General features: G+C 61.8%; 4 protein-coding genes across 6 annotated transcripts; 1 reads left to right on the forward strand and 3 right to left on the reverse strand.

Moving 5' to 3' along the window:
- Positions 1–43: 43 nt before the first annotated feature.
- On the reverse strand, positions 44–2,612 carry B4GALT7 (beta-1,4-galactosyltransferase 7). The gene is made up of 6 exons (XM_069028926.1): positions 2,490–2,612; positions 2,012–2,365; positions 1,291–1,516; positions 987–1,070; positions 715–819; positions 44–551 (listed from the first exon to the last, which is right to left on the reverse strand). Exons 1-6 carry the CDS (start codon positions 2,534–2,536, stop codon positions 396–398), a joined length of 972 nt encoding a protein of 323 aa, XP_068885027.1. The 5' UTR covers positions 2,537–2,612; the 3' UTR covers positions 44–395.
- Positions 2,613–2,898: 286 nt separating this feature from the next.
- LMAN2 (lectin, mannose binding 2) lies at positions 2,899–6,695 on the reverse strand. Its single transcript, XM_069029059.1, has 8 exons — positions 6,520–6,695; positions 6,321–6,439; positions 6,120–6,237; positions 5,788–5,867; positions 4,499–4,660; positions 4,053–4,167; positions 3,539–3,658; positions 2,899–3,394 (listed from the first exon to the last, which is right to left on the reverse strand). Exons 1-8 carry the CDS (start codon positions 6,659–6,661, stop codon positions 3,234–3,236), a joined length of 1,017 nt encoding a protein of 338 aa, XP_068885160.1. The 5' UTR covers positions 6,662–6,695; the 3' UTR covers positions 2,899–3,233.
- Positions 6,696–8,382: 1,687 nt separating this feature from the next.
- Positions 8,383–10,570, reverse strand: LOC138118244 (ADP-ribosylation factor-like protein 3). Its single transcript, XM_069029127.1, has 6 exons — positions 10,403–10,570; positions 9,893–10,093; positions 9,687–9,803; positions 9,527–9,577; positions 8,592–8,777; positions 8,383–8,513 (listed from the first exon to the last, which is right to left on the reverse strand). Exons 1-6 carry the CDS (start codon positions 10,568–10,570, stop codon positions 8,466–8,468), a joined length of 771 nt encoding a protein of 256 aa, XP_068885228.1. The 3' UTR covers positions 8,383–8,465.
- Positions 10,571–14,378: 3,808 nt separating this feature from the next.
- On the forward strand, positions 14,379–20,338 carry RGS14 (regulator of G protein signaling 14). Of its 3 annotated transcripts, none has more exons than XM_069029124.1 (13): positions 14,379–15,139; positions 15,246–15,338; positions 15,861–16,004; positions 16,166–16,315; positions 16,480–16,600; positions 16,687–16,811; positions 16,888–17,091; positions 17,196–17,272; positions 17,411–17,537; positions 17,830–17,911; positions 18,094–18,152; positions 18,370–18,484; positions 18,750–20,338. In XM_069029124.1, exons 1-13 carry the CDS (start codon positions 14,831–14,833, stop codon positions 18,977–18,979), a joined length of 1,836 nt encoding a protein of 611 aa, XP_068885225.1. In that variant the 5' UTR covers positions 14,379–14,830; the 3' UTR covers positions 18,980–20,338. The 3 variants fall into 3 exon arrangements, with proteins under 3 accessions (XP_068885225.1, XP_068885227.1, XP_068885226.1); XM_069029126.1 differs by having other exon boundaries at positions 18,727–18,786; XM_069029125.1 differs by lacking the exon at positions 18,750–20,338 and adding an exon at positions 18,715–18,749.
- Positions 20,339–21,026: the final 688 nt, after the last annotated feature.

A 21,026-nucleotide genomic window follows, 5' to 3' on the forward strand; every position in this document is an offset into this window, starting at 1 on the left:
GCCAGAACAGGTGTGCTGAAGAAAGGTGAAGGGAACAGGAAAATGAAGTAGTGCCAGCACAGCCCAGGGCATTCACAACTCACAGGTGCCCTGACAGTTCTTTATTGTCCTCTGAGCTGCGTGGCAGCTCAGCCATGTCCAGCACAGGAAAGCCACCTCCTGCACCTGCCCTGGGAGGCAGCACCAGCACCTGCAGCGATACCAGCGAGTCCCACTCTCAGCCTCTTCTGTTGCTCTCAGCAAAGTCCAGTTCTCAGCCTCTTCTGCTCCTCTGTGTCTCGCCAGCACTGCCATGCTCATCCACCGCCAAAATCCTGCCTGCTCCAGGCAGCTCCGCGGCAGCCACGGAGTCTTGGCACCAGCACAGAGCACACGACTGGCACATGGGGACAGGCTCAGCCAAACGTGCACCAGGGGGTCTCATTTGTGTCACAGTCCAGCAAGATATTAAGGACAGTGCAAGGGGCTCCTGCCACGCTCAGATCTGTCCGTGACTCAATTCGGTACCTCACGTTGTTCAGGCCTCCCTCCCGATCCACCTTAAACTGTTCCTGAGGAAAAGAAAGACTGTTCGGCCCAGGCTGGACAGGGCAAGCACCCAGTGCCTGGAGAGGGAGCCAGAGCTGGCAGGGGAGGACATGAGCAAGGAGAGCTCAGAGCACGTGGTGACCACAGCCCAAACTTCCCGTGGTTCCCCCTGACCAGAGGTCTCACCTGCTTCTGCGCAGCAATGCGCTTCTGGTCTCTCTTCCTCCAGGCTGGGTCATGCAGGTGCTGGAAAGTCTCGTATCCAGTCGTGATTCCAGAGGGACGACGAACCTGGGAGAAGAGCAGAGCTTCCATAAAGCTACTGGAAAACTCCTGCACCTGCTGCTGGAGCACAGGGCTGCCTTCCCCACACCCCAGCCTGGGTGGCCACAGTGGGGCCAGGTGAAGAGACAAGAAAAAGGGCAATTTCAAGCCAGGAGGGTGCAGAGACCCCTTACCTGGAGACCAGCTCCTTTGATACGTCGATAGAACTCATCGTCCTCCCGTCCCCAGCCCCAGAAGCGGTTGGACATGCCATTGCACTGGAACAAGAGCAGCACCGTGCCAGCCAAGGTTCAGCACAACTCCATGGCCTCAGAGGAGCAGACACCAGCCCAGCCTCCCCTCTCCTGCCCCCCAGCAGCTCAGACCATAGGCTCTGTCCCCAAACCATTTTGACTCCTTTCCCACTTCCCAAGCTCACTGTGATAATGTCATAGCCCCTGCCCCAAACTGTCCAGGACACCCCACCCAGGAGCTCACCAACTCATAGTGCTGCTTGGTGAGCAGCAGGATGCCACCCACGTAGGTCTTGTAGTGATAGAGCGGGTGCAGCTCGGGGGATGCCACATGGAAGGGCCCTGCCTCCGGGAAGCTGTAGTCCAGGTGCTCGTTGAGGGGCAGGAGATCCACGTCATGCATGGCGATGTAGTCGGTGTCGTTGCCGCTCTCCAGGAAGCCCACGTTGATCAGGGATGCCCTGTTAAACCTGCCACAGGACTGGGGGCTCTCAGTGCCAGGCACAGCAGCCACTGTCCCCACACATCCCTCTGCCGTGGTCATCAGTGCTCAGTGTCCGGTCCCCAAACAAGGGCACATCAAACACAGCACTCCATCCTGCAGCTGCAGCCCTGCTTCCCCCTGCACGGAGAGCTGGGAGCAAGCGACAGCATTTCCAAACACCCCGTGGTCTGTCTTTGAATACCAGACTCCCCAGATGTTTGCTGCTGCAGACCTATGACACCGGGGAGAAAGCCAAAATACCCGGGGAGAAGGGATTCTGTGCTAAGATTCTATTCTTGCTAAGGAAGAAGGAAGCAAACCACCACTTCATCCATCTCTAAGCTCTAGAATAAGCAGTTTTGGGGAGAGCATCACGCTCTGCCCCTGACCTCCCGCTGCCCTGGCCCTCCGCTTCTCCGTGAGACCCTCCCAGCACTCAGAAAGCTTCGGGAAGGACCCCCATGGCACAGGAAGGCGCTACCTGAAATGATCCACTTGGTTGAGGATGAAGATGTGGTGGCGGATCCTCTTCTTGCTGAGGAAGCGGTGCATGTAGGGCACGAAGGCCAGCAGCTCCTCGAAGCGCTCTCGGAAGGGCACCAGCAGCGCCAGCCGGTGCGGCCCCCACGACGGCTCCTCCTCGGGCGGCTGCAGCGGGGCGGGGGGCGGGCACGGCTGCCGGGGAACCCCCCGGTCCTGCCCGCCCGGCGCCGGCCCCTCGCCCGAGCAGCTGAGCTGGAGCCAGAGCAGCGAAGCGAAGCCGAGCAGCAGCGCCAGGAGGAACAGCGGGAATGCGGAGAGGCGGCCGGGGAAGAGCCGCAGGAGCGGCGGGGACCTGCGGGATGGAGCGGGGTCAGCGCACGGCGGGACCTCCGTCCCCCCCACACCGCGAGAGCCTCCCCACAAGTCTCCTTGTCCCCCTCCCCCGGTACCGTCCCCACGGACCCCGCCGGGCTCACCCTCCGCCGCGCAGCCGGAGCGCGTCCCTGCGGCGGGCCGGGCCCATGGTGCCCGCCCGGCCCCGCGGGCAGCGGGACACGCTGGCTGCGCCCGCCGCTCCCCCTTCTTCCCCGGAAACACGGCCCCGCTCTCTTCCGCCGAAGGGGCGGGACGGGGGCGGGACCGGCGGCCGGGGACATCCCCCCCCCCATCCCGCCCCACCGCCACCCCCCCGCGGGGCTCCTCCGGAAATCGCGGGGACACCCCCATCACATCCCCTGGAGTGAACACAGATCCCCGCCCGCAGTTCCTCTGGGATCCTTCCAGGATTGCCTCCCTGCACATCCCACCAAGCTGGGACCCCCCACACCAGCGCTTCCCAGCAGAGCTCCCCTTCTCTCCCCCCCCAGACAGAGCCAGAGCCACGGGTGGTGTCAGTCCTTTAATGCCCCACTCGCAGCCTCCTCCCCACAGCCCCTCACGTTCACACCTGCCCCAGGCAGCACAGCAAGTCCCAGCAAGGCGGGGGGAGCGCTGGAAAAACCAGGGAGCAACCTCCAGGCTCCCACACCACAGCTCTGGGGAGCCAGCGGGCATCATCCCCCTCAGTCCAACCCGTGGGAGGCCAAGGGCCGGGCGGGGGTTACAGCCAAACAGACAACAGGTAAGAAAATACTTCTGGTATTTCTCAGAAACAGCATTTAGAAACCACAGTTTTTTACAGCTCCCCATAAAAAAAGATGGGTTTGGGCACAGGTGCTCCACTAGTAGAAACGCTTGTTCCGCTCCTGGCGTTTCTGGAAGACCACGGCTCCCACCACAGCGCAGACAATGATGCCCAGCAGTGCACAGAGCAGGAGCAGGAACACCTTCCAGCCCGTCAGTGGCCCGCTCCGGAAATTCCCCGTCGGGTCATCCACGTTGTCTGCAAGGGAAAGAACAGCTACAGAGACAGACACAACCTCGGCTCCTGTGGAGTTTTGCCGGGTGTCACATCTTCAACACCTTCCAGAGTCCAGCCCCGACATCCCAATTCCCCCTGGAAGGTTTCCAAAGCCCACAGGCTCACCTTTGGGGGATTTAAGGAGGCTGACGCTCGGCTCGATCTTGGTCCAGTCAACGGTCTCATCTTCTACAGGGTGCTCCACCATGAGCTGGAACAGCTTCATCGAGATAATGTCGTGATTGTCTGGGGAACAAACATGAGCACCAAATGCCATCAGAAGCTCTGAGATGTCCACACACTCAGAGCACCCCTCAGACCCTCCTCTGCCAGGTCCAGTCTCCTTCCCTCTCAAGCCACCCTCATCCCCAGGTATCAAACTGCAATCCAAAGACATTCCTTAGCTCTCAGGTGCCTCCTTTCCCCAGCCATGGGTCCCAAAAGGGTTTCAGAAGCCCAGTAAACAATTCAGGGAAAGAAGCCATGGAAACTATCCGGTGCATCCAGTGTTACAATCACAGAATCACAGAATTTTTAGGGTTGGAAGGGACCTCTGGATATCCAACTCCTCTGCCAAGGCAGGGTCACCTAATCCAGGCTCCAACCACCACGTGTTCCCCTGAGCAAAGCCCCCTCTCACCAGACAGATCTCCTGTGCCAGCAGAAGCACCAAAGAAGTACCCAGTTGGCAGCTGCACCCCTGCGATGTCGATGCAGTTCTTCCACTCATTCTTGTCTTCCACGTCAGTCATCACCTGCAAAACCAGGAGAGGGTCACACCAGGAATGTTCAGGACCATGGGACAGCCCAGCTTGGAAGGGACCACAATCTGGTCCAACCTTCCCGCTCAAGCAGGGCCATCCCAGATCACACGGATTGTGTCCAGATGATTCACGAATATCTCCAGTGAGGAACACTCCACACCCTCTCCAGGCAGCCACCTTTGGCACGCCACTATCCTGCCTGCCTGCACCTCTGCAGCTGGATGTGCTGGACAGGCAGTGGCTGAGCCTGGAAAACCACCTCCAGCTCCTGGTACAGCCAGCCCTGCCCCACCTCAAGCGCAGGTGCCCCACCAGGTCTCACCGTGAGCCGGCCCCGGGAGTAGCGGACGGCCAGGAAGGTGTCGTGGTTCTGGTTGCGCAGGTCAGCGGAGCAGCCGGCCAGCTCCGTCCAGCGCCCGTCCTTGCTGTGGTCGTAGGTCAGGGAGCCGTTGTTGACCATGGCCGAGATGTAGGGGAACACGCGCTGCGGGGCACAGACAGCGGCTGCCGGGGCTGCGGGGGCTCCCGGGGGCACAGCCGGAGCCTCCGTGCCCGCAGGGTGGGAGCACGGCACATCACGGCTGCTTCTCCATCTAAAGCTGCTTCTGAACTGAGCCAGAGCTGCCTAAAGCAGAGCCACCCTTTCTGAGCTCCCATTTCAAGACCCCCATCCTGTGATTCTGTGAATAAACCCACCCTGTATTGCATGGCCAGAGCAGAGACAGCCCCAAGCTTGCAGAGTGGCTGGGTAAAAATCCCAGAATCATTTAGGTTGGAAAAGACCTCTGAGATCATTCAGTCCGTCCTGTGACCAATCCCCACCTTGTCAACTAGCCCTGACTGCCATGTCCAGTCGTTCCTTGAACATAAGAAATGTAAGAACACAGCACAAGACCCAGAATGGGCAGAAATCTCACACAAGCAGCAAAACCACCCACAGGGTTTTGTGATCAGTAAGTTACCTACACCAGGAGAGGACAACTGGAGGCAGGAATTCACCTCCCATGAGCATCAAGACAACAGGGAGATGGGTCATTTCCAAGTGCTTTATGACTGAGGTATCGTGGTTTTGGGGGTACAGACCCCAAAGCACAGTTTTGTTTTCTGACTGTGCCATAATGAAATCCACAAACACAGAGCAGGACAGAAGGAAAGGATCCCCAGCCCTCACGGGAGTGATCTATACTGTGGCCATGGGGAATTCTGGAGCAAAAAGGAGGCCCAGGAGTTTCTTTCAGACACACAGAGGTTGCAAAGAGAAAATAAAGGCAGAAACATCACGGAATGAGCATCCAAAGCACAGAAGTCAGGGAATTACACTCAGGATGAATATTAGCAGGTGGTGCTGGGTTTACACCAGCTCTGTGCCTGCTCTCCTGTGCAGAGAAAATGCCTTGGAAACATCTGTGTAGTCAAGAGCAGCACAAAAAGGAGAAGGGAGCTTCTTAGCTCCATTAATGCACACCAACTCTTCCCTTTACCAACTCCCAGGCCAGGAGGAGCAGACCACGCTCAAGTAAGGAGAGACTTTTCCTTGGATCAGGTGAGAAGCACTTGGAGCAGGAAGGAAACAGCCTGCTGGGCACTGCACAAGCTGCCTGGACCACTCACCTCTGTCGCCTCATCATTAGGATAGGTATCAAGGAAAATAGCCAGTCCATGAAAGTTGTCCTTGCTGCCAAAAACAGGACCTGGAACAGGGCAGAGCAGTGGAGAGAGGGGGAGACAGGAGGAGGTCAGAATTCGTGTTCAGAGAGTTCAGCTGTACAAACTGTTCACTGCCAAGCAGGTGGCTGAGGGCACCTGCTGCCCGGGCAGAACACACAGGACACGTCACCCTAATCTAGTGAAACCAGACAGGGGGAGCTCAGAGGCGCTCCCTGGCCAGCTGCCTTCCGCGACAGGGCCCGTGTGCTGCGGACCAGCCGGTTCCTGGCACTGACCTGGCGTCAGGCGCTCCTGCGTGTACCACAGCGCCAGCCCATCCCCGTGCAGGTTCTTCTTGCCGGCTCCGTGGATCTTGAAGTGGACGTGGAGCTCCCAGTCCTTGAGGAAGCAGGGCTGTGGGAGAAACCCCAGCGGCGTCAGGGCAAGGGGCGGCAGGGCCGTCCCGAGCCCCCGCCCGTCTCTGCCCGGGCTCTCACCACGCGGTTCCAGATGGAGCCCTCCCGACTGCGCTCGTCGGGCGTCAGGCGCACGTACTGGCTGGTGACCATGGTGCTACCCTGGAAGTCCCACAAGGGCATCGCGGCGGAGCCCGCGCCTGCAAAGGGGCGAAGAGAGCGCGGATCAGCCCGGGCCGCTCGCGGGGGGCCCTGCGCGTCCCCCCGGCCCCACGCTCACCCTGGTACGGCTTCATCAGCGAGTGCTCCCGCTTTAGGTGCTCGCTGTTGCCATCCGTGAGCTCGGCGGGCACCGGGCGCGGCCCGGCCAGGGCCAACAGCAGCGCGGCCGCCGCCACCAGCCCGCCCGCACCCGCCGCCATGCTCCGCTTCCGCCTTCCCTTCCGGCGCTCCGCCCCGGCCCCGCCTCTCAACAGAAACAGCCAATCAGAAATCCGCTCTCGCCGTGGTCCCGCCCCTATCCGTGATTGGCATCACCGTTCACCTATTGCAGGGGAGAGGGCGGGGCCAGCGAGCGCGTAGCTCCCGTTGCGCGGCGGGAGGCGGGAGGAAGGGACCGAACGGCCTCTCGGCGTGTGCTACGCGTGCGCGGCGGCGCGGGGCGTGCCGGGAGCTGTAGTCCGCCCGCCCTCCCCGGGGCCGCTCACGTGCGCAGCTCGTGGCCCCCCGCGGGATACGTGACCCGCCTCGACGGGTCCCGGGAACGGGAGCGGGAACGGGAACAGCCCCGGGATGGGCCCAGGGAACGGCCTCGGGAAGAACGGCCCCGGGAACGCAGAGCAGCGGGTCAGCACCGCCGCAGCGGCGCGGGAAGGACAGGCCGAGGCAGCGTGGAGGTCACAGCAGCTTTATTGAGGGTCGCAGGGCAGCCCCCGCCCCGCTCCCGCAGCTCTCCCCTCATCCCTCCGCCACGGCGGCCGTGGTGGCCAGGCAGCGGAATCTCCCAGCCCTCCGGATGGGCACCTCCAGGCAGGCGGCAGCCCCGGCTGGGACACAACGCACGTCCCGGGGGTGCAGGGTCCCCTCGGCGGCACAGAGCAGCCTCCGCCGGCACCGGGCAAGGAGACCCCGCCGTTGGCGACTGGTCCTGCCCTCGTGCTTGTCCCGGGTCCTGTGCGCACGTGGGGACTCCTCTGGCCAGCGAGAGGTGCCGAACGGACGCTTTCCCGAGCCTCTGTACCGTGGCACGGCCGGGGCAGCACCGGTGCCATCCTGCAGGAGCACAGGGGGACGGACACACAGCGCACGGGTGCCTGGGGGTGCAGCCGGCACCGTGTTGGGGTGCCCGGGGCATGTGTGGGTCACAGCAGCACCCGTGGGGTGTAAGAGCAGCGTGGATGGACCAGTCCTGGGCAGGTTCTCGTGCTGGAGGTGTGCGAGCCCTCAACACGGCGGGACTTTATATGGGAAAATACTGGCAGAACATTCGAAATGTTTAACGGGAGAGTGAGGCAAGATGGGCTTGAGATAACAGAACACAGGAGAGGGAGGCAGGATGCGCTTGAGGTAACAGGACACTTGAAAGGAAAGGGAGGCAGGAGGCCCTTAGGATAACAAGAACATGAAAGAGATGAGCCAGCTGAGATCAGCATTGCAGAAGAGCTGAATTGTGCGCATGCTCTGGAGCAAGAGGTGAAAAAGGACAACTTCGAGGAAGACTTGGGGCCTTCATCCCACGACCACCCAAGGTGACCACCAGAGAGCATTACGCGTGCTTGAGTGGATGTGAATTAGTGCCCGAAAGTATTTAGCATAAAACTACCCTTTCCTGAGTTGTATGAATAATGCATGAGCTGTGTGTAATAAATTGCTGTAAATCCACGATGTTGGTGTGCACGATAAGAGGAGGTATTCCCCCGTGCACCCATCCCATTGCTGAATAAACAAATACCTGCTTCAAAGACTCAGTCTCTGGAGTTCCTGGCACCCTGGCGTGAGTCAGGACACTCCCTCCAACAGCACAGGGGCTGCCGGGGTGTCAGGGGGTGTGAGGAGCCCGTGGAAGCCGGGGAGGCAAGGAGAGGGGAAGCCAGCTGATTAGTGGAAGACTGGGTGGGAAAATCATCTGAACATGGCAGTCTGAGGCTCAGGGCCGAGCCAAGGGATTGGGGGGTTGGCCGTGGCATAGGGACCTGCAGCTCAGGCCCGTCTGGCACTTTGCAGCTCTCACTTCTTCCTGTTCATGATCTGGCTGGAAATCCAGTTCATCCCATCCTGGAGGGAAGAACGATGTGAGCTCAGGCCCTTGGGCCCACTCCCAGCTCTGCAGAGCCCACAGGCCCCCGTCTCTACCTGCACCCCTTCCCCAGACAGGGCCGAGCAGGCCTGGATCTGCCACTCCCGGTCCCGGTAGGTGTGGAGGCTCAGCCCTTCTGCGATTTCGGCTGCGGGTGCTGCAGTCACCAGGTCCTGCTTGTTGGCAAACACCAGCAGCGGGACCCCCGTGAGGGACTCGTCCTCCGTGAGCTCTGCCAGCTCCTGCCAAGAGAGAACCTTCTCCCAGGGCTGCTGCCCTCCTCCACGGAGCTGCACAGCATGGGCTGGACACCTCAGCCCTCCAAATGCCTCATCCCTTCTCTCTGGTGGTTGTGGCAGATAAGGAAGGGGTGAGGTCTTGACATCCCATGAGAGAGAAGCTCCCAAAGGAGCTTCACCTCCTGAAGGTCCATTGGCCCAGGAGCCACACACAGGGCTACCTGAGGATTGAAGCCCTCCCAGCACGGAGAGCCCTGGGCAAAGGGCAGCTGCAGGAGGCTCCTGCCAGTCCCGAGCTGTCTGGCACACCCACAGCACCGTCTGGTGCCGGAACAGCCAGGGCTGGCACTCAGAGTCTCACCTTTCCCTCTCAGAGCTTCATTCCCGGGTTTGTAACCAAATTTGCTGCTCGTAAACCTTTGTTTGGCTGCATCACTGACCTGGTGCTGGGGGGTGGGATGAGGGCTGGAGATCGAGGGGTCACTTTCACCAGGGACTGTCACCCCTGTGCTGGGCACCCGTGGAGCATCTCAGCTCAGGGGCAGCTGCTGAGCCATGGAGTGGGATATCTCTGCCTGCTGAGACTCTGATCTTGAGCCTTCCCACAGCGCTCCCGGGACAGCATGCCCCCTCCCTGCAGCACTGCCCCACAACTGAGAGCAGCCTCACTTCACCCTCATCCTCAAAGAGCTGGTGCCAGACAGATCCGAGCCCCAGGACCCCACAGCCACCCCTCGCTGCACCCCTCATACCTGCCCTGTCTCCTCAAAACGCTTCTGGTCAGCACTGTCAATGACATAAATCTGCCATGGGGACAAAAGGGGCAGTCAGGGACTCCTTCTTGCCTGGCTGCACAGCCCTTCTGTGGGGCCCACACAGCATGCACAGGGCTGGGGGTGCTGCCCCACTCACCAGCAGGTCTGTGCTGCCCAGATACTTCTTCCAGTATGGGCGGATGGAGCGCTGCCCCCCGATATCCCAAACATTCAGCTTCAAACCGTGGGAGTGGACGCTCTTGATGTTGAATCCCTGTGCGGGGACACAAACCCCGGCATCACTCAAGGGATGGGTGGGACCTGCCCTCTCTGCCGCCGCCCGAGGCCCCCAGCAGCACCTACCTGAGTGGGGGTGATGGTGCTGACTTCCTCGGACGCCAGGCGCTTCAGCAGCGTCGTCTTGCCGGCATTGTCCAGCCCCAGCAGGACGATGCGGAGCTCCTGCTCCGCCGAACCCTTCAGCTTCTGGATGACAGAGAGCAGCCCCTGGGGGCGGGGGGTGCTGGGGGAGCCCTGTGGGGTGCCGGGTGGCTGCAGAGCACCCTTGTTTGGGAGAGGGGAACTGGGCACACTGCTGGCTTTGGGTACCAAAGTGTCTCTGACCTGAGCGACCACCAAGGCCCAGCTCCCAAGGTGTGCAGGCTCGGGGTGGCCCCACAGCAGATCTGCCCACCCCAATTCCCCTTCCTGGGTGTGCTGTCCCAGCCCTGGGACCCCTCCCAGCTCCTGGGCAGGCTGGGAGAACATGCCCCAGGTAGAGCCCTGCTCTGCCAGCCCTCCCGGCGCCACCACCGGGAGCTGGTGCCGCACACCCTCCCTGGAGCCGGTGGGATGTCACCGGACCCCGCTTACCTTCTGCACATCACCCATGGTCTGGGAGTCGCTCCGGCCCGCGGCACCGCCTGGGGAGCTGCCGGGGCTCGTCCCCGGGGCCCGCCGGCGGGTGCGTGACTGGCACGCTCCCCGTCCCCGGGGGAGGAAGAGGATTACGGGCTCCGGAATTAGCTGCTGTTCTTCCATTTACCCACGGCATTAAATAATGCCCTCAGCAAATCCCCCAGCCAGCTGTCGCCCCGCCGCCACCTACCCCCAGGATAAACCAGGTCCCCCCCGGGCTGGGGCACTGGGGCACGGGGCATCCCTCTCCCCATGGGGCAGGGGTCCCAGCCTGGGAAGATGCCGAGCCCAGGCACAGGGCTGACACAGCCTCCCACATCGGGATGCCTCACGTTGAGGCAACACCAGCACCCACGAGCTGTCCCCTCGCAGAGTGGCAGGAGAAATTGCTGAGGCTGCTTGAGGCCACGTCAGCGACTGCCACAGCTCCCCGCTGCTGCCCAAGGGAAACCACCAGGCCCTGGAGCAGGTCGAGGGCTGGGTTGTCAGCAGCTGGAGCTTGGGGATGACACAGGACAGGGGTCCGGAGGGGCTCAGACACATTCTCCAGCAGCCCACCCCCAAGCCAGGTGGGGTGAGGGGCTCATCTGTTCTCCGTTTGGATTAAGTGCATTAATTAAGCAATGTCTTTGATTCCTGCATGCTGCAGTTCCGTCCTCAGATCAGGTTTCCCAGCAGAGAGGTTATCCTTGCGGTGAGGACCGTGAGTCACGCACTCTTGGAGAGACATTTTTATTTATAACTCCCGTGGCAAAGCCAAGCCAAACAACACAGCCACACTCTGACAAAGGGAAGGGGAGCAGAACGATCACCCCTCATCCCTATGCTGCTCCACGCAGTGGCAGGGGGCAGAGGGACAGCCAGAGGGGCTGTTCCCCCCTGCCCAGAGACTCTGCCAGGGCTGTGGCTGCTTGTGCTGCTCTGCTTTTGTTACTGCTCATGGTGGGAAAGCTTCATTTTTCTCTGCATAGATCTGCACCCAACTTAATGTTAGGGTTCTGCTTTTGATAGGTTAATCACCCACCTTACATCCCCGTTATTAGCATTTCCCTGAGCGGGTTGCCATGGTGTTCTGTGGTTTATCCTGCGCTGTTAGTTACTGAGATTTCCTAACAAATAACCTAAAATATCCTCCACTGGTTTGTGGTTGCTGATCAACATGGAACCCCGACCTTAGGAGATGGGCAAAACTGCTTAGGCATCAGTTTGGTGACTCCAAGCTGCACGTCCACTGCTCCTCTCTGCCAGGTTCTGCTGGCACGCACAGCACAGGCAAACCTCCCCAAATGCTGACCCTAGAGCCAGCCCCAGACCCTCTGTGACCAGGGCAAGTGGCACCAGGCTGGTGGCAGGGTGTGCTGGGCCTGTTGATGTCCCCCTGCCCCTACACCCCCTTTCCCTGGGGTGATGCAATGGCCGGGAGGAGCCCGCTCGGGTTGTCCAGGCTGCAGGGAGAGGGGACAATGGGGTGGTGACCCCAAGGCAACACAGCCATGCTGGGAATGGAGACTGGGATGCGTTTAGGAGCAGGGATGCAGATGTGGATGTGGTCATGGATGTAGATGTGAATGGAGACAGGGACAGGGATGGGGATGGAAACAAGGATGCAGATGGGGATGGGATCACGGAGATGGATGCAGATGGAGCTGGGGATGGGAATGGGGAATGAGTGGGATGGGAACAGGGATGCAGATGGGAATGGGATAACGGATGTGGATGCAGATGGAGACAGGGACGGGGATGGGGACGGAGATGCCGCGGCGCCGCGGTGGCTCCTGGCCCGGAGCTGGAGCCGGTGCCCACCGGGGCGGTGCCGGCGGCGCGGGGCGGGCGGGCAGCCCCGCTCCCCCCGCTGCGGTCTCGGTTCCCATGGCGACACTTCCTGTGAGAGCCGAAAGCGGTAGTGTGGTAGTGCCGGGAGCGCCGGGCCGGGCCGGGCCGGGAGAGCCGCGCCGCCGGCCGGGGATGCTGCGGGGCCGCGGGCCGCGCCCGTAGCGCGCCGGGCCGGGCCGAGCCAGGGATGCAGGGCAAGGGCAAACTGCTGGTGGTCCAGAACGGGCGCATGGTGAGTGCCCGGCGCGCCGATCCCCATCCCCCGGGGTGCCGGTCCCCATCCCCCCGGGGCTGCCCCGCCCGGCGGCGCGGCGTGGGGCTCGGTACCGGGCAGGCGGGGGATGTGTGGGATTGCGGACCGGGCGGGCAGGGCGTGTGGAGGGGATAAGGGGCAGACAGAGGGATGTATGGAGCCAGGAAACAGGCAGGCGGGTTCTGGGCAGGCAGGGCAGGATGGGGAACCAAAGCAGGAGGAGTCGTAGAGGGGTTTTAGGGCAGGCAGCAGTGTGTGGGGCTGGGGTAATGAGCAGCAGGGGTTTATGAGGAGGCTTGGACAGCGTTGTAAGTGGGGATGTGCGGCACGGGGTAATGGACAAGCAGTGGCGGATGGGGAGGGGGTCGCAGAAGTCAGCAGTGCTGGTGTGTGTGGGGCTGGGCGGCGCAGGCACGGCAGGGCTGTGTGGGTGTGGGCAGCGGGGATGGATGGGGAGGAGCAAGGAGTTGGCAAGATAGAGGGACATGGGACTGGGGTAAGAGACGTGGCAGAGGCATGTGGGGTGGGGTAGCAGGGAAAGGCAGGGTGGAGACAGTCGGAGATGTGCGGGGTAGGCTGGGGTTGTGTGGGGCTGGCAGGGTGGGGGGCACGGGCCAGCTGGGTCAAGGGCATCACTTGAGTGTGGGCACCACCTCAGTGTGGCCCCAAGCAGGTGATGGGAGACAGCACCGTGCAGCGAGTGCTTGGCTGGGCTTTGGTTACGGAGGCTCTGCCCAAGTCCCTGCTTGCTGTGGGTCCTGGGGTATTCCATCCCCAGGGCTGGTACCTGGGGGGCCCAGTGGGTGCTGCAGGACACCCTGTCCTGCTGTGCCCTGAGCTGGCAGCACTTGGTCTCTGGTTTTGGGCATTTGCCCTCCGGTAGCTCCAGGCTCCAAGGAAAGAGGGAACAGGCAGTTTGCCTGCCTGGGGCTCTGTGGTTGTCCTTCCTTCCCTCCCCTCCTCCCCTCCTCTTCCTGTGCCGTGGAGGCTGCTTCTCTCCTCCCTTCTTGCTTGGGGTGGCAGGGTTACATCTGATAGCATCTGCCCTTTCCCAATCACTGGCCTGGCCCCAGGCCATGGGGAGGTGGGAGAAAAGCTGCACCCACCTTGTAACTCTACCTGCTGCCCTGGGCTGGAAGTCCTGTGTCCTGCCTCTGCCACAGGGCAGGTGACACCAGAGCAGTGTGTGCTGACAGCGTCTCTTGCTCTGGGTTCGGACTGGGCCTGCCCTGGTGCTGCTGCCTGCCCAGGTACCACTCCACCAGGCCCGCAGATCCCGTGCAGCCCCTCTCACCTCTCTTCTTTCCACCCCCACAGGGCCCGGCCGTGTCAGATGGAGGTAAGGCCGCTCTTTGCCCTGGGACGGGAGGCCAGCATCATCTTCAGGGGAGGGGGAAGCCCACAGGCAGCCTGGTGCCAGGGGCAGGGAGCCAGCAGACAGTGAGGTCCTGTGTCAGCACAGGCTGTGCCATGGGCAGGGGGCAGGGCCCCCACAGTGCAGGGCTGAGCCCTCTGCCTGGGACTGGCCATGTCCCCACATCCCTCCCACTTGGCTCCTGGTGCCTGTCCCTCCCTTTGGCTGCTCAGCTGGCACTTTGGGGTGCTGGGGAATGAGGGGTTTCCTGAGGCAAGAACCTGGGTACCAGCCAGCCCCAGATTGTCTGAGGGAGTCCGTCTGTCTGTCTGTCAGTCTCACTGTGCACTGGATGTCTCAGATGGTTTATTTGACTGTCTTGGCCCCAGTTACCCGTGGTTTAGACCGCCAGGAGTATAAGGGGGAAGCCTGGCAAAGGAGCAGCCTGACACACCTCCTCCATTCCTGCCAGCTTTGCCAGGAGAGCACTGCTTCCATACCCTTACCTCCTCTTGCAAATGACCCCCTGCTTCCAGCTGCACACCAGTCAAACCAGTTCCAAAGCTGGGGTTGTCCCCGGGAACTTCCATCTTTCTGAATACATGGTCACCCTGGGTTTCCCCGAGGTGGGGTTTCCTCAGGGTTGGGAGCTGGAAATGACACTTTCTGTACCCTCCACGTGCTGGGTTTGTCCCTCATCATGGCCAGAGCAATGGAGAAGGTGGGTTCAGGCACCTCTGCCCATCTTCCAAGCTTCCCTCCACTCTGTCTGCCATCTGTGTCCCCTTCCACTCCGCTTTCCCTGCTGGCTGGGTGCCTTCCCCACGGCTGTCTTACCACGGGACATGAGTCACAGGTGGAGTCACGATGACACCAAGGGTGGGCAGAACTGCCAGCGCTGGCAGGGAGAGCTGTTGTGCTGGGAAGTGCCAGCTGTGGCACCATGGACTCCAAGGATGCCACTGTGATGCTCCTTATGTTCCCTACCCAGCGCTCACCAGCTCCAATCCGGATGGGGCACACAGAGGGCTGCTGGTGCCAGGGTGTGATGCTGGGGGACAGGAAGACAGCAAGAACTGACCCTTTTTCTCTCTCAGAGTTAAATGCCTCCCGGACCCGTGGCAGCAACCACAGTGTGAACAGCCTGCCGTGCCCACCGGCCTCGTGTGGATCCACACAGGGCTCTGTGGTCAGCTGGGCCGAATCCTTCGAGACACTGCTGCAGGACCGTGTGGCTGTCACCTACTTCACTGTGAGTGCCACAGCCCAGAGCTCAGTGCCTGCTCCCAGCTGCTGTTGGACACCTACTGTCCCACAGCCACGGTGCCACCAGACCAGCAGCTCTCTCTGCCCTGCAGGAGTTCCTCAAGAAGGAGTTCAGTGCTGAAAACGTCTACTTTTGGCAGGCATGTGAACGCTTCCAGCAGATCCCAGCCAGTGACACACAGCAGGTACCAGCTCTGTGCAGGCTTGGTCACACAGCTGCTGGGAGGGATGTGGGCAGATCTATTCAGCCTGCATGTCCAGGGGTCCTGGCAGTCCCCTTTTCTAGGGGGCTGAGCAGGCTGTGGGCTCTTGCAGTAGGAGTAACAAGATGGATGTGATGTGCATCTGAAAAGCCACAGCTGGGACTGCCTGCCCCCCAGAGCAGGATGTGTTTTCCCAGCCTGCGACAGCCAGAGGGTGGAGAGTGTTTCTGGGGGGACAAACAAGACCAAGGGCAGAGATGGACAGGGGATCATGGGGACAGAGCCAGGTGGCTGCAGGAGATGGTTCCTCCCTCAGGTTGTACCTTTGCTGAGAGACTGGCATGTCATGCCCAAAACTTGGTCCTGAAGTCCAGGTACTGAGCTGGTCCTGGGGCAGGTTGGTTCACCAGGACTCAGGTGTCTCTGTGGGGTGAGCAAGAGGCTCCCCTGGAGTGGTACAGAGGAGGGGGTTGCTGGTCTCAGCCTGGCCTCCTATTCCCCCAGCTGGCCCAGGAGGCACGGCGGATCTACGATGAGTTCCTCTCCAGCCACTCGGTCAGCCCTGTGAACATTGACAAGCAGGCCTGGATTGGGGAGGACATGCTGGCCACCCCCTCCCCAGACATGTTTCGCATCCAGCAGCTCCAGGTATGGGCAGCACCTGAGCTCCACCCGCAGGATGGGGGGGGCTGTGGGACCACCCCACATGTCACCAGCATCACTGCTGTCACCGTGGGGCTGTGCCATGGGGCAGTGGCTGGAGCCACTGGTGGGCAGGGGTCTTAAGCACACACATCCTCCCTTTCCAGATCTTCAACTTGATGAAGTTTGACAGCTACACACGTTTCGTGAAATCCCCGCTCTACCAGGCCTGCCTGCGGGCAGAGAGCCAGGGACAGCCCCTGCCCGACCTGCGGCCCCACTCCCGCAGCAGCAGCCCCCCTCCTGACCTCAGCAAGGTGAGTGTGGGGGAAAGGGGAATGGGGACATGTCCCCTTGGTGCTGGGTCCCTTCCCTGCTCCTCAGCCCCAGGCTGAGGACAGACAAGCAGTCAGGAGACCAAGGAAAGGGAAGGGGAGACCTCAGATGTCCCCAGGCTGAGATGCTGCTCAATTCACCCCAGAAGTCGAAGCTGAAGCTGGGCAAGTCCCTGCCACTGGGCGTGGAGACAGCGGGCAGTGGTGCCAACCGCAGCCCTCGCCGGTCCTTCAGGAAGGGAGAGCGGCGGGAGCCCTCCTGGGCAGGTGGGTGCTGTGCTGAGCAGGACAGAGGGGCCACACCACCCTGAGGGGTGTTCACGTCCCTACCACCATCCCTCTGTCTGTCCTAGAGGGGGGAGAAGGCGGCAGGAGCGCCATGCTGTGGAGGGAGTCCCAGGGCTCACTCAACTCCTCAGCCAGCCTGGACCTGGGCTTCTTGTCCTCGGCCAGCACAGCCGCCAGCCCCTGCACGGAGGTGAGTCGGCACCACGCCAATCCCACGGCACCACGCTGCCACTGGCTGGGCTCATCCCGCCGCATCCCTCCCTCAGGGCCAACAGAAGAGCCTGGGGGGCAGCGAGGCAGAGCTGCCGGCCAAGCCCATGAAGTACTGCTGTGTGTACCTGCCCGACGGCACGGCCTCGCTGGCCTCCATCCGGCCCGGCCACTCCATCCGGGACATGCTGGTGGGGATATGCGAGAAACGCGGCTTCAGCCTCCCTGACATCAAGGTCTACCTGGTGGGGAATGAGCAGGTAGGGCAGGCAGGGGGGAGCAGGGTTTCTGCCAGCCAAACCATCCCTGCGCTGGGACCACGTGCCACTCTGCTGGCTCTCTCCTGATGGTTTGGCTCTTGCAGAAAGCGCTGGTGCTGGACCAGGAATGCTCCGTGTTGGCAGACCAGGAGGTGAAGCTGGAGAACAGGATAAGCTTTGAGTGAGTGGGAGCTTTGGGGCTGATGCTGTTGGCCATCCACAGTGCCTCAAACCCAGTCCCCCAGGCAGTCCCAAGTGCTCTGGCTCTGCTCCTGCCTGTCCATATTTGCCTGCAACAACCTCTTCTCCCCCTCTGCAGCCTGGAAATCTCTTCCCTCAACAAGACCATCCGCATCACAGCCAGGTCCACCAAGCGCATCCGGGAAGCGCTGCAGCCCGTGCTGGGGAAGTACGGCGTGAGCGTGGAGCGGGCGCTGCTGCGCAGGGTGAGGCTCGGGCCTCAGCAGGCACAGCCCAGCCCCTGTGGTTTGGGGGGAGCCCTGGGTTTGGGGCTCAGGCTGTGAGTAGGTGGTGGGGAGCAGTGGTGTGTGCTAGGGGCAGCCTGTGGGCTCGTAAAATCACAGGTTTTGGTATGGGCCATACACCCCACTGCGTGCTGGGAGGGACCAGTGGGTGTTCCCTGAGCTGGCACAGTGGGGTCTGGACAAGCAGGTCCTCAGCCTGGCTGCCTTTGCTGTGCCACAGCGAGTGTGACACTGGCTGCTGTTCCTATTGCAGCAAGGTGAGCCAGCCACCCTGGACCTGGAGAAGCTGGTCAGCACAGTGTCTGCTCAGAAACTTGTCTTGGAAACACCAGCAGGTAAAGTGTCCTCCCTCCCAAACCATGTCCCCTCAAGCCACATCACCCTGAAGAGCACTCACAGCGTCAGGCTGTTTCCTGCTGGCCATGGCTCCTGCTCCCTGGGACAAGGTCCATCCTGTCACTGGCCGGGCCAGGACCAGGATGCTGGGATGGGGCACTGAGCATCACTTCCCTTGCAGACGTGCGAGTGATGGAGAGTGCTGAGGCTGCGGCTGCCCCCTCTCTGCTCCGGAGTGAGGTGAGCATAAAATCCCACCAGCCCCGGTCAGAGATGCCCTCACAGCTGCTGCCATGGTCCACAGGGAAGCTGGGCTCTGCTGTGGCCCCAGCACTTGCCACGGGGCTGGGCAGTGGGTGCTGAGGCAGGAGCCAGGCTGTGGGAGGGTGATGGGGACGCAGCCCAGGGGAGCGCTGCCTCCTCGCCCTGTGGCTGAGGCCTGGGCTGCTCATTGCAGGAGGGAAGCCCAACAGGAGCAGAGCCTGACACGCGGTGGGAGGTGCCCTCCTCCTTCTCCAGGCCACGGGCTTCAGCTGCCATGAACCTCAACCGCCGCACATATGACCTGGAAGGTGAGACCTGGCATGTCTGAAACCTGAGGGGTTGGGACAAAACACAGGCCGAAGGATGCAGAGCCCCTGGTGATCTGGGGATGGGTGCGGGGTCCGGTGAAGCTGGGAATGGGCTATGGGGTCTTGGGGTCTGGCGTGGAGCAGGGAGAAGGTGCAGGTGCTGTGCCTGGGACATGTTCAGGGTCATGTCAGGTGGAGAGGGCAGCCGAGGTGCTAGGACAAAGCCCCAGTGCCTGGCTCAGGTGCATGATCTGCATTTCCCCAGGGCTGGTGGAGCTGCTGAACCGTGCCCAGAGCTGCCGGGCCAACGACCAGCGTGGGCTGCTCTCTAAGGAGGACCTGGTCCTGCCTGACTTCCTCCAGCTCCCCGTGCAGGACAACAGTGCCTGCGAGGGGTCAGATCAACCCAGTGCCCCTCAGCCTGACTCTGAGGGAAACAGCCTCCCTCAGGAAGAGCCTGCGCTGGCTCAGCCTTCGTTCGACCACAAGCTCTGATGAGTCCTGCTGCACGTCCACACCCGGCGCGTGGCACCCCCAGGCCATGCCGGGGTTCAACACGGGCCCGACAGCCCCTGCCCTGCACCGCCGACACTGCCCGGACTGCAGATTCGTCCACATCCTGTCCCAAACTGTCGTGTCGTGTCACTGTGAGTGGCTGAGCAGCTGCCATGCCCGTCTGTGGGGCCACATCCCGGTGCACATCAAGGGAGTCCTGTACATAGTTTGAACCCCCGTTGCAAAGCACTTTGCAACGTCCCGTGCATGCCTGGCACTGTCCTGCCCAGTGGCTCTGCCTGCAGCAGAGCTGCCTGCCCAGCACATCCTGTCTGTGTCAGGCTGGCACAGCCCCACTCACTGTTTGGGTGGGGAAAGCTCCCTTCCCAGTGAAGGGTGTGTAGGGTAGACAGGGTGGGTGGGGAGGAAAGGCAGGCTCCAGTCCTGAACTCCGGTGCTGTGGGCAGGCAGGGTCAGGAGAACATGTGCCCGGAGCTGAGAGCCAGATCCAGTCCCTGGCCCCGTGGGAACAGGGCTGCCCCGTTGTTGATTTGCAAGTCCACCCTTCCTGGGGAGGGTGAGCATGGCCCTGCCAGGCTGTGCCCCGGGCAGGTTGTTACATCTGCATTGCGTGAGCGTGGCCTGATCCTGCCGCAGTAGCACTGCTTGGAGCAGGGCACATGGTTCCTGCCCCAGGCAGACAGAGGCAGAGCCAGCAGATTGTGCCAAAAAAGCCTTCCTCCTCCTCACTGGAGATCTTGTGTGGGTGGCTGCTGAGGGACACACAGGAGCAAATCCCCATATCCCCTCTGCCCCATCCCCACTGGGGCTGCGGGTGCTCAGCCTTTGGGTACAGCTCTGCTTGGTGCCAGCAGCATGCAGCACCCCTGTGTGCTGAGCACCTCAGCCTGCTGTGCAGGTCCCCAGTGTGTGCCCAGCCTGTCATTCCTGCCAGCAGCTGTGCTGGGCTGTAGCCTCGAGCCTAGGATCTGCCAGTCCTGGCTGTACCCTGTTGGTCCCCATGCCCAGCAGCCCAGTGTCCCCAGAGGTCCCGGACAGAATGTGTGATGGAGACATTCCCCCAACAGCAGCCAGGAGATCCCTCCACAGTCCATACATGCCAGAGCCCTTTCTGGCTGTGCCTTGCGTAACCAGTCTGTCACCACTGCCTGGCCAGAGGCAGAGGGGTGACCCAGGGCACTCAGGCTTGCCCAGAAATGGGGGCATGGCCACCCAGTCCCATGCCACCACAGCCAGCTGCAGCCCTGTGGCCTTAGTCAGAGCCCCCCTGTGTCTCTGTGATGCTGCTCAGTTCTGTCTGTGGTGTGGAACCAGGGGAAATAAAGAGCGTTGCCTGGATGTGCCTTTCTTTCCTTCTCTGTCATCAAGGCTGGATGGTTCTTTTCCCAGCAGCAATGTCCCCTCAACCTCCCTGTCCCCCATGGAACCCTCCCAGGCCCATGGCAGAGCTGGGGCCAGCCCTTGGCTCCAGTGCCACCCTGACTGGCAGCAAGGGGCAGTGCCAGGAGTTTGTTTTCCCGGCACTGCTGACGGAGTAGGGGAAGCTGCAGGGCCGGCACGGCCAAGGACTTCAGCCCCGACTCTGTCAATGAGTGACAGCCAGAGCTGCCAGGGCCTCACTGGGTTAATGATTGTGGGGGCAGCTGGCCAAGAGCCCCTGGGCACGGGGCAAGTGCGGACACCAGCCTCCTGCACACTGGCTGCACCCCTGCCCCCCTGGACAGAAGGGTCCCCAGGCCCTGCGGAGCCAGGACGTGTCCCCTGCTGTGGCACCTCCCGGGCATTCAGCTCCATCAGTCTGTGACTCAGTGGAGGTGGCTCAGTGATGTTCTAGCAGTGGCACAGGTACCCCAGGCAGTCCCTGAGTGCCCTGGAGTACCCGAGGGATCTGCCCTTGTTCCCCCCATACATTTGCACCTGGCTCATCTATGGTGATGGGTCCTGGATGTGCTTGATCCTGGGGAAATGGGGATGTGGCAACTGAACAGCTTTGTGCCCACTCCCACAGGCACCGGGGCTGGAGGGC

The sequence above is a fragment of the Aphelocoma coerulescens genome, chromosome 13 (genome assembly GCF_041296385.1).
Source record: "Aphelocoma coerulescens isolate FSJ_1873_10779 chromosome 13, UR_Acoe_1.0, whole genome shotgun sequence".
Classification (NCBI taxonomy): Eukaryota; Metazoa; Chordata; class Aves; order Passeriformes; family Corvidae; genus Aphelocoma; species Aphelocoma coerulescens.

What these genes read in the sequence shown, in the direction of transcription:
- RGS14 (XM_069029124.1), top strand. Translation starts at nt 14,831, where the DNA reads ATGGACTCCAAGGATGCCACTGTGATGCTCCTTATGTTCCCTACCCAG. An exon ending in CCCCTCCTGACCTCAGCAAG is followed by an intron (nt 16,316 to 16,479) that starts GTGAGTGTGGGG and finishes AATTCACCCCAG; the next exon opens with AAGTCGAAGCTGAAGCTGGG. An exon ending in ACCTGGTGGGGAATGAGCAG is followed by an intron (nt 17,092 to 17,195) that starts GTAGGGCAGGCA and finishes TGGCTCTTGCAG; the next exon opens with AAAGCGCTGGTGCTGGACCA.
- LMAN2 (XM_069029059.1), bottom strand. Translation starts at nt 6,661, where the DNA reads ATGGCGGCGGGTGCGGGCGGGCTGGTGGCGGCGGCCGCGCTGCTGTTG. An exon ending in ACTCCCGGGGCCGGCTCACG is followed by an intron (nt 4,168 to 4,498) that starts GTGAGACCTGGT and finishes CTGGTTTTGCAG; the next exon opens with GTGATGACTGACGTGGAAGA. An exon ending in CCTCCTTAAATCCCCCAAAG is followed by an intron (nt 3,395 to 3,538) that starts GTGAGCCTGTGG and finishes TTTCCCTTGCAG; the next exon opens with ACAACGTGGATGACCCGACG.
- LOC138118244 (XM_069029127.1), bottom strand. Translation starts at nt 10,570, where the DNA reads ATGGAAGAACAGCAGCTAATTCCGGAGCCCGTAATCCTCTTCCTCCCC. An exon ending in GCACCATCACCCCCACTCAG is followed by an intron (nt 9,804 to 9,892) that starts GTAGGTGCTGCT and finishes GTCCCCGCACAG; the next exon opens with GGATTCAACATCAAGAGCGT. An exon ending in TGGGCAGCACAGACCTGCTG is followed by an intron (nt 9,578 to 9,686) that starts GTGAGTGGGGCA and finishes TCCCCATGGCAG; the next exon opens with ATTTATGTCATTGACAGTGC.
- B4GALT7 (XM_069028926.1), bottom strand. Translation starts at nt 2,536, where the DNA reads ATGGGCCCGGCCCGCCGCAGGGACGCGCTCCGGCTGCGCGGCGGAGG. An exon ending in CCAAGCAGCACTATGAGTTG is followed by an intron (nt 1,071 to 1,290) that starts GTGAGCTCCTGG and finishes CTCTTGTTCCAG; the next exon opens with TGCAATGGCATGTCCAACCG. An exon ending in GCATTGCTGCGCAGAAGCAG is followed by an intron (nt 552 to 714) that starts GTGAGACCTCTG and finishes TCTTTTCCTCAG; the next exon opens with GAACAGTTTAAGGTGGATCG.